General features: G+C 40.6%; 1 protein-coding gene across 2 annotated transcripts; it reads right to left on the bottom strand.

Annotated features, from left to right (window-relative positions):
- Positions 1 to 1,490: 1,490 nt before the first annotated feature.
- On the bottom strand, positions 1,491 to 7,666 carry LOC119278221 (CSC1-like protein At4g02900). Of its 2 annotated transcripts, XM_037559591.1 has the most exons (12): positions 7,603 to 7,666; positions 6,704 to 7,088; positions 6,369 to 6,518; positions 5,368 to 5,503; positions 5,099 to 5,200; positions 4,726 to 4,845; positions 4,524 to 4,604; positions 4,113 to 4,453; positions 2,966 to 3,211; positions 2,516 to 2,840; positions 2,003 to 2,236; positions 1,491 to 1,902 (listed from the first exon to the last, which is right to left on the bottom strand). In XM_037559591.1, exons 2-12 carry the CDS (start codon positions 7,015 to 7,017, stop codon positions 1,648 to 1,650), a joined length of 2,304 nt encoding a protein of 767 aa, XP_037415488.1. In that variant the 5' UTR covers positions 7,018 to 7,088; positions 7,603 to 7,666; the 3' UTR covers positions 1,491 to 1,647. The 2 variants fall into 2 exon arrangements, with proteins under 2 accessions (XP_037415488.1, XP_037415480.1); XM_037559583.1 differs by having other exon boundaries at positions 6,704 to 7,658.
- Between the last annotated feature and the right edge of the window lie 979 nt (positions 7,667 to 8,645).

Here is an 8,645-nt window from a genome sequence, read left to right as displayed (position 1 = left end):
CGGGTTGCCGAAGCTCTGGGCGTGCTGGACTTGATGCTGGAGGAAGGGTGCCGCCCGAATGCGCACACATATACACCTATCATGCACGCGTACTGCACTTCTGGGATGATTCATGAGGCCAAGAAGCTGTTGGACTCAATGATTGCTGCCGGATGTGCTCCAAGCACGGCTACTTACAATGTCTTGATTAAAGCTCTTTGCAAGGTCGGAGCTTTTGAGGAAGTAGAGGTGCTTCTTGAGGAGAGCAGCTCAAAAGGGTGGACGCCGGATACAATCACATACAGCACTTACATGGACGGGCTATGCAGATCTGGTAGGTTAGATAAGAGCTTTGCATTGGTCGATAGGATGCTATCCAAGGGGCTGCATCCTAATGAGGTTACTCTGAATATCCTTCTTGATGGCGTTTGTCGCACCTCAAGTGCGTGGGCTGCGAAATGGCTTTTGGAGTGCAGTGCAGACATTGGATGGGATGCCAGTGTTGTCAACTATAACACCGTGATGAGGAGGCTTTGTGATGAGCGGAAATGGTTGGCTGTTGTCAAGCTGTTCACTGACATGTCGAAGAAGGGCATAGCTCCAAATAGCTGGACTTTCAACATCGTAGTCCACAGCCTCTGTAAACTTGGGAAGCTTCACAATGCACTTTGCTTGATGGGGAGTGAAGGGTTTGTTGCCAGTGTTATCACATACAATACATTGATCCGTCATCTCAGTTTGTTGGGGAAATCTAACGAGGTCTACCTCTTGCTTCATGACATGATTGAAGAGGGCATTGCCCCCAATGAAACCACCTACATTCTTGTGATTGATTGTCTATGTAGAGAGGATAAATTCTTGGCTGCTCTTAGCTGTTTCTACCGATCACTAGAGGATGGTTTCTCTCCGTCTGTAGTTACAAGTATTGTACGAGGTCTCATTGTTGGTGGTAAGTTTGGCGAGTTGCATACTTTAATTGGGTGGATTCTTGGACAAGGCTTTGCAATAGATGTGTACTTGTACCGAGTAGTGATCATTGCTTTTTGTAAGAAAGGATACTGTCAAGGCACAGAAATGTACAAAGTATGTCATATATTGGAAAGAATGCTCAGCTTGAGATGATTTTTCTCCAACAATTAACACGGAAGAAATTCCAGTTCTGTTGCTATATTGTACTTTCCAAGATCTCTATAAGATAACCTTTTATAATTTTAGTGTCATCCTTTTTCCAGTTGTTGTTTATGTTGCTTATTTTCTTTATGAGCAGAGCCTCTAATTTACTTTTTTTTCGTAAGTTTAAGGCTTGAAAGTATCAGTAGAAGTTCTGAATTGATGCACCCATTTGCCCAAGTTCGTTTGGTAGGAAATTTGTTTTGACATATCCAAACTTTCAAGACTCCTGTAGCTTGCATTTGTAAGACATCATCGCATGCGCTAGTATCGTAATATTAATAAATTCAACTGATGGAAGGACTCGATTCAACTAATGACAGTGTTTTGAGTTTTTTAAGTGCTCTGGGGCTCAAATCATAATCTTGCGCAGCAGCACATGCTAATGCAGTGATGCGACTGTTGATCATGTATATTGTACATTCTGCTACTTCCTGCATTTCCTTTTTGCTCCAACGTGTACAAGATCACCAAAAAATCCAGAAACTTTACATTTTCTCAAGCAGGATGCATCCGACTGAATTCTCCTTCACTAGTGCCAACACTGGAATTGAACTTGCTTTCTGCTGGTGTGTTCATGCGCGATTGACGCTTCGTCGCAACAGTGGGATTCTTCTCTTCTTCATCCATGGCAACAAGCTCATACATGTCATCCTTCTGGAAGACCGGGTGCACATATGCATCCTTCAGGTATTCTCTCAAACTCATAGTCGGGTCATTTGCTCGTTGCAGTGTGTCCTTCACCATGGCTTCCTGCAAAACCAAACAGTAAGTGTATGCACCAAGGCCATCCTAGCTCAATATTTGAGACACTATGGTGAAGATCTTAATGAAGGGTAAGTTTCAACCCTACCTGCAAGGGGAACTTTACATACGCTGGTTCAAACCGACCCTTGCAAACATAGTGGAACCATATGGTCAGGACAGGAAGAGGAAGGAGAGCGACAGTAGACTTCTCTGCTTCCTGTGTGCTCAGTAGTCCCAGTAGGAGGATTTGTGATACTATTAATGCGGCAATAAGTCGTGTTTGCACATCTGGCCAGAATAGTGCGCCGCTCTCGTATTGCTGGTTATAGACATTAATGATCTTGCAGCGAAAGAAGCCGAAAATATATTAGTGGCCTAAGCTAGTAGAAAAAATGAAGTATGAAAGCTGCCTAGCATGCAGGGTATTTTAGTTTACTGAATGAAACATCCAGTTGTTTACTAAGAATGGCATGGATAGTTATAACTTTATGAGCATAAATAGGTGTTTTATGCTGATATGAATGTGATGACAGCAAACATACTGGTGCAAGACCTCACAAAAAGAAATAAAAACATACTGGTGAAAGAACAGAAAGATGATATGAACAGGGATTAGTACCTGGTGTCTGAACACAAGATAGGCAAGGCTGAAGAACACGATGATGAAAGGAAGAAGAATTGGTGTGACAACAGCATATACTAGTCCTAGCAGGAAGTAGAGTTGTATTCGTGGTTCAGTGGTGCCAAAATCCAAGCTCCCAGGATCCATGGCCTGCTGACGATCCTGCTCAGTTCTGACCAAGAAAGTGTTCTTTATGTGGAACATGACCAACGGCTTCAACCTGAGAACTTCAGCAGCGATACCGGCCCATCCATCAACCATTACATATGTAATGAAAAATGTTGCTTTCATGGGAATTGATTCTCCAACAGTCTCTGGAATTCTTGTCATGACAAAAGGAGAACGAATGGCAAAAGAATTAGGTGGCAGTAAACATTGGCCCCATCCATTGTTTTAATAGAAATACCATTAATGCAAAAAAAGAAGCAATTTCAAGATCTAGCCTACTTGTTAGCTGGCTGATGGATAAAAGTGTCGAGCTGTTGGAATGCTGTTCCAGTTATTACACTCCCCAAGAATACATTGACAAAAAGGAACATGAAGTATGTTGATGCGGTCCTCCTGTCCAATCCAGAGATTGATATATGACCTTCCATCTTGCTCATGGTCATTAGAAACATCGGGAGAAGTATAAGGAAGATTTTTAATGCAATCCCTGGCAAGAAACCTTGTATAACTGACTTCAAAGAATTTCTGCAGGACAGTGCATCAATAATGAAAATATGAAACTAGATCCAGAAAGACAATATCTTCCAGACAAATACTCCCTCCGTCCCATAATATAAGATCGTTTTTGACAATACACTAGTGTAAAAAACGCTCTTATATTATGGGACGGAGTACAATATAGCCATTTTATGTAATTTGAGGTTTGCTAAATTTATCAAAATTTCTTTCAGCACTTTATTGCTCAGTAAAGAAACATATTTGGGCAACATTTTTATTAATCGGTATTTAGGTTTCTAGAGAGCAGAATTGAGTATAACTTCTACCAATCTAGATTTCCAGCACTGGAAAAATATACCTTGTTCCCTACCAAAATAAATGGTATCTTTATAACATGTTCAAATCTTACATTTATTTGAGGTTCTTGTTTTCCACGAGCTTTATAATATCTGTTCAATGTAGCAACTAGCAAGAAAATGATATTTATGAAATAGTACAACATTACACTATATAAGATGTTAAGATGCTGTTGTTAAATGATGTTGAGAACGGCTACAAATGAACTGCAAATGTTGGCCATTGGCAAAATTGCTCCATGATGCATATCATTGCAAAGATCATCCAAGTCGGAGTATACCATCGCTGTGTCACTGGCATGTGGACCTGTTGCCCTCTTGTAAGCCTAACATGTCATGGTAGTTTGAATTTTGCACATCTTTTTGATTGAACCCAGCTAATTTATCAAATCAAAATGTGTACATGTAGCTCTTAGGACCTGAACTAACCGAGTCGCAAGCCAGTCATTGCCTTAAATCGTTGGAGTAGTAGGATGGAAGGATTCAGAAGATGCTTCTTGTGAAAAACATGCTGTAAATGCTCTTTTCTCTTATTTAAAATTCAACTATAAACTACTAGAAATAAAACTCACCTTTCTATTATGGGTTTCAAGAAAGGAAGCAGCCGCTCAATCTCATCTAGATTTGCCAAGGATTGGACAAATGCAATTGGTATCATGAAGAAAAAAGTGAGGAAGAACAGCGCAACGGAAATGATAAGCCTCCTAACCGAGAGCTCAACAAAAGGGATTGCGAGATTAGGCCAGTAAACATCACGAGGTTCCGGAGCCCACTCGGTTAGCCACACTGTCGGATTACTTGTCTGCTGTGTTTGAGCACAAACAGCAGCCCCCCACTGACTTTTGAAAGAAACAAATGCCGCCGGCATAATAGCATTAGGGTCACTCATCACCTTTTGTCTCTCCACGTCTTCCTGGAACACAAGTTAAGGACTATCAATATTGCCCAGTGTTGTGGACCATTCCTTTCAATGAAGCTAGTACCTGTTTACATAGCTCCTCAATTTCTGCCTTGTAGTATTCTATAGCATCCACCTTTCGCCCCCAAAGACCCCACAGTCCTGTCTATAAGAGATGTAGTCTAGTCATATACCACTTGCCAGATTAATAAATCACACAGTGAAATAGCTTTGTTATAGATGAAAAGAAGCTTCAAGTGCATGCTTTGCATAGGAGAAAATCATACCTTCATAGTTGGCTTCTTTGCAGGATTATGAGCATGCTGATTTTCGTAGTAGACCAGCCAGTTCTTCAAGCCTTTCTTCTTCTCAACCAAACCGGCAAGGGCGTTTGCATTGTATACAATCTGTTGATAACACACTCACCAAATTACTCCAAATGTGATAATAAAAAAGGAGCAACTGGAATTTTGGTATAGACATGGTATCCCTTTTTCTAGAAGAGTAAACAGATGCTTCTACTTCAGATGAAGAGTATAGAAAAGCTTGCACTTCAAAATAAAAATATCTGCTTCAGTTTTATTTTTCTTGGTTCTCGTTAATGTTTTTGTATTCACCATAACAATACCACAGTGGAGATAAGATCGGCAAAAGTAAAACCTGATGACTGAGGTAATGATCTCGATGATTCACAGCAAAGAAGTGCTCAACATGTTCACTAACTGTTTCATCTGGGTCCGGTGGTACATTTCTCACAAGTACCTAAATAGAGCAGGATAGGAGTGAAAAGTAGGAAACTTTACGCAACACTAGTAAGTCTGCTAAAATAAGTTTAAACGCAACAAGTCTAAGAAGATAAAAAAATAACATTTAAATCTGATGATTTTTTAATCTATTAGTTAAATTGGTATGAAGAATATATTTCTTACCGTGAATTGATCAGGTCGACGACTCTGATTAGCAAGAAAGCGCAATCTCATAGTTGTTATAACCTTATATTCATGAAACAACACGTAAAATGTCCAAAAGGTAAACACATAGGCCATTCCTATATGTATCCAAAACCTATGAAAACATTCAACAGTTATTGTCAGCCAAGTGAAGACGTAGACAGTACAAAACATAGATATTGAAAAAGAAGAAGTGCGTAAGAGAAAATTTGTAGCTATATGGAGTCATTCAGTTTCAGTTGCAGATACAAAACATGAGTTGTCTTTGTTTTGCTCCAAATATATGCAGCCTGCGTATGGTTTTTTCCTGGAAGCATTACAGTTCAGTATTATCTCCAAAGCACTGGCTTACTCCCAACTCTTAACATTTTATTTTTCAACACTCTACAGCTAGGTTTTTCTGTTTGTTAAGTACAATGCAAAATTAAGTTATTGTAGGTTGCACCATAAGTCCTAACTAAATGGCTTCCTAGAGGGTTAAGCAAAGAAAATTGTACTTTTTTTGAACGGAAAACTGTAGTGAGGCCCTGACAGTAAAATTGTATGTAAAGGAGACATAAATACAAGAGGGAGCTGCATAAGGGGGTGTTAAAAAAAATACTACGACAGAATCCTAAAGATTGACTGCAAAAAATGACAAGAACTGGAATAACCTTCACTAACGGACCTTTTTTGCAGGTAATCCTTACATGTGGAAGTAAGAACATGGCTAAGTTTCAAATGGTTCTGTTTGGTAAGTAATTGATCAACTTAAACCAGTTCAATTACCAACGGTTTCGGTTTAGCTATAATTAAGCCATTACTGCGTAACTATTTTGTGCCACTTTATTATGGATATAGAATATCTGAAAATAATACGATAGCTTTTGCGATCTTGGAACACTCCGTAATAGAAAACACACAGCTCTTCAAAGAAACAACATGATCCATGGATGTGCTGTAAGAAATACAACATATAGGCGGAGTAAACAAAACCATACCGTTTTGAACCTTTTCCAAGATTTGATATCGAAAGCTTGTCGATTTCATCATAATTCAGATCCTTTTCATGTTCCAAAGTTCCACTACTCCAATTAACAGGTACTAGGACAATGAATGCCAGCAAAGCAATTGGCACAAATATTTTTAAACTGTAAAGCAAGAAAGCAATGCGCCGTCAGTAAATGTAATTTCTTTGTCTGTCATCTCAAGAAAGAGTCGTGTTTTATACTAGCAGTCGAGAGCTCGAGGTCATCTTTTTTGAGCTTGCAAGACATGAAAGTGAAAGCAAAAATACAGTGATGTGAGAATTGAGAAACATGAAAATCATGCTGACCCAAGAAGGTAGATGCGGACATATACTGCGGCGTCTAGTCCTGCATGCTCAATTAGCTCTGGCTCCGGCATTTGTAGTGCTGCGGGCATCCAATTCAGAAAGCGCAGATACGTCGAGAAATCGGCGTTCACGAATTTAGAGAAACCAGCCCCGATGTGCCTCGGGCTGCTCCTTGTCCCTTTGAGGTACCATTTTGGAAAGTACACCCGATCATTAATGGGTTGTATCCTCAGAATTGCAAACGCTAGAAGAAAACCCAATGCTGATGATATGTTTATCCCCGCAGCAACGGCGATTTCGTTGAGGGAACCCATCTGTCTGTCTCTAGAGAGACTCACTCCAGAACACGCTTCATCAAAGCGTAGTTAACTGCAAGGCTAAATATCTGCATAGAAAAGAAGCAATGGGAACAAAAAAGAAGTCTCTTAGAGTTAATAAAACCATGGTCATCTGCTGTAATAATATACTTAGTAGTAGGATGGCCATCTGCTGGTCATGATAAGAGTACGAACATCAAATCCTTGTGAGTAATTCTTCTGGACAACTTGGAAAGATTTCTGCAGTTCATACCAGAATTCCATACCGGAAAAACCAGCAGGATAGAAAATGAAAACCTAGATACAGCCAATATAGCAATAACACGTGTTAAGCTTGTTAATGACAATATGTTTTTTTTTGTCCTGGGAAAATGCATGTTAGGTGCAACATACACAGGAACGAATGTGATCCGAAGAGATTTTCAATGACATCGTTCGAGGATCTATGAAGCGGCGCCCCCAGAACATGCTCCATTTTGGTTTGCCGATAAATGCATGCCTTGACCAATATCACCACCGGATGAATCAAAGGCACTCGAGATTGGGCACAGCCATGTATGAGACGGGGTAGGAGGGCATTACCTCCTAGGCTAGGCACCCCTCACGCTTCTTCGCCGGACGACGCTTCCTGCGGCCGCGATCGGCGCGCCGGCCGGGGAAAAGGCCCGCGGGCAGAGACGGCAGGGAAACGCAGAGAGATTTGTGATGGAGATTTGGATTTTGCCGGGCGATGGCGAGGGGATGGGGACGACGACGCCGGGCCGGGGCCGGTTCCCTCGTCTCGGCTGGCGCGCGCCTCCCTTGTGTCCGGCTGCGGGCCGCGGCGGAATGACGATACGATGGAGGGGTGGCGGTTTCCAACCGACGTCCTCGTCGGTTAAATTGCAACTGTACCAGCTCAGATTTTTCCTTTTTTGTAAACTCTCGACCAAATTTCATGCACTGTACGTACTTAGTGTACCATTTATATTAGACTATTATGTCTCCTGAATTCAACTTGTATGTTAGAATCCAAACTCCAATTTTTAAAGAAAAAACTGAGTTTGATTCTACAATGTTTCAACTTTAAATATTTATATTTCTTTCATGAATATGCAAAAACTTGTGTATCTTTGATTGATAGAAGAAGTAGAAGTAAGTACAAAAAAGAACGGAATGAGGTACATCGCATGTCACATCCATAAAATGGCGTAACACATGGTGCCTGAAGCAGAGAGACATGGGGTCCTCGGCCCAAACAGATGCTACAATACAACACCGAACTACCCTGTCCAAGAGAAATAATCCAAATCAGGATGATGTCCCAAAAATCGTAATTTAGTACCACACACACACGATGAGCAAGCAAGACGATACCAAAAATTATTGTCACATGGAAACGAGAATTATTCATTATGTTGATTTTTGCCATTTAAATTTTGAACCTCGTGTTTACACATAAAAATTGACTCGATGTCAATTGGAGATTGACTAACGTGTTGTCTGCGTAGGGCAGGATCAAACAACACAACTATGTGCACGCTTTCCAAAAATTTATGTGTTTAATTTTTTATCGCTGCGTCACATAGTATGAATTTTCAAGGGAATTCCTTTAAATTCGATGGGTGGTATCCACCACGGCGAGG

The sequence above is a fragment of the Triticum dicoccoides genome, chromosome 1A (assembly GCF_002162155.2).
Source record: "Triticum dicoccoides isolate Atlit2015 ecotype Zavitan chromosome 1A, WEW_v2.0, whole genome shotgun sequence".
Classification (NCBI taxonomy): domain Eukaryota; kingdom Viridiplantae; phylum Streptophyta; class Magnoliopsida; order Poales; family Poaceae; genus Triticum; species Triticum dicoccoides.
This window is presented reverse-complemented; position numbering and strand designations above follow the sequence as displayed.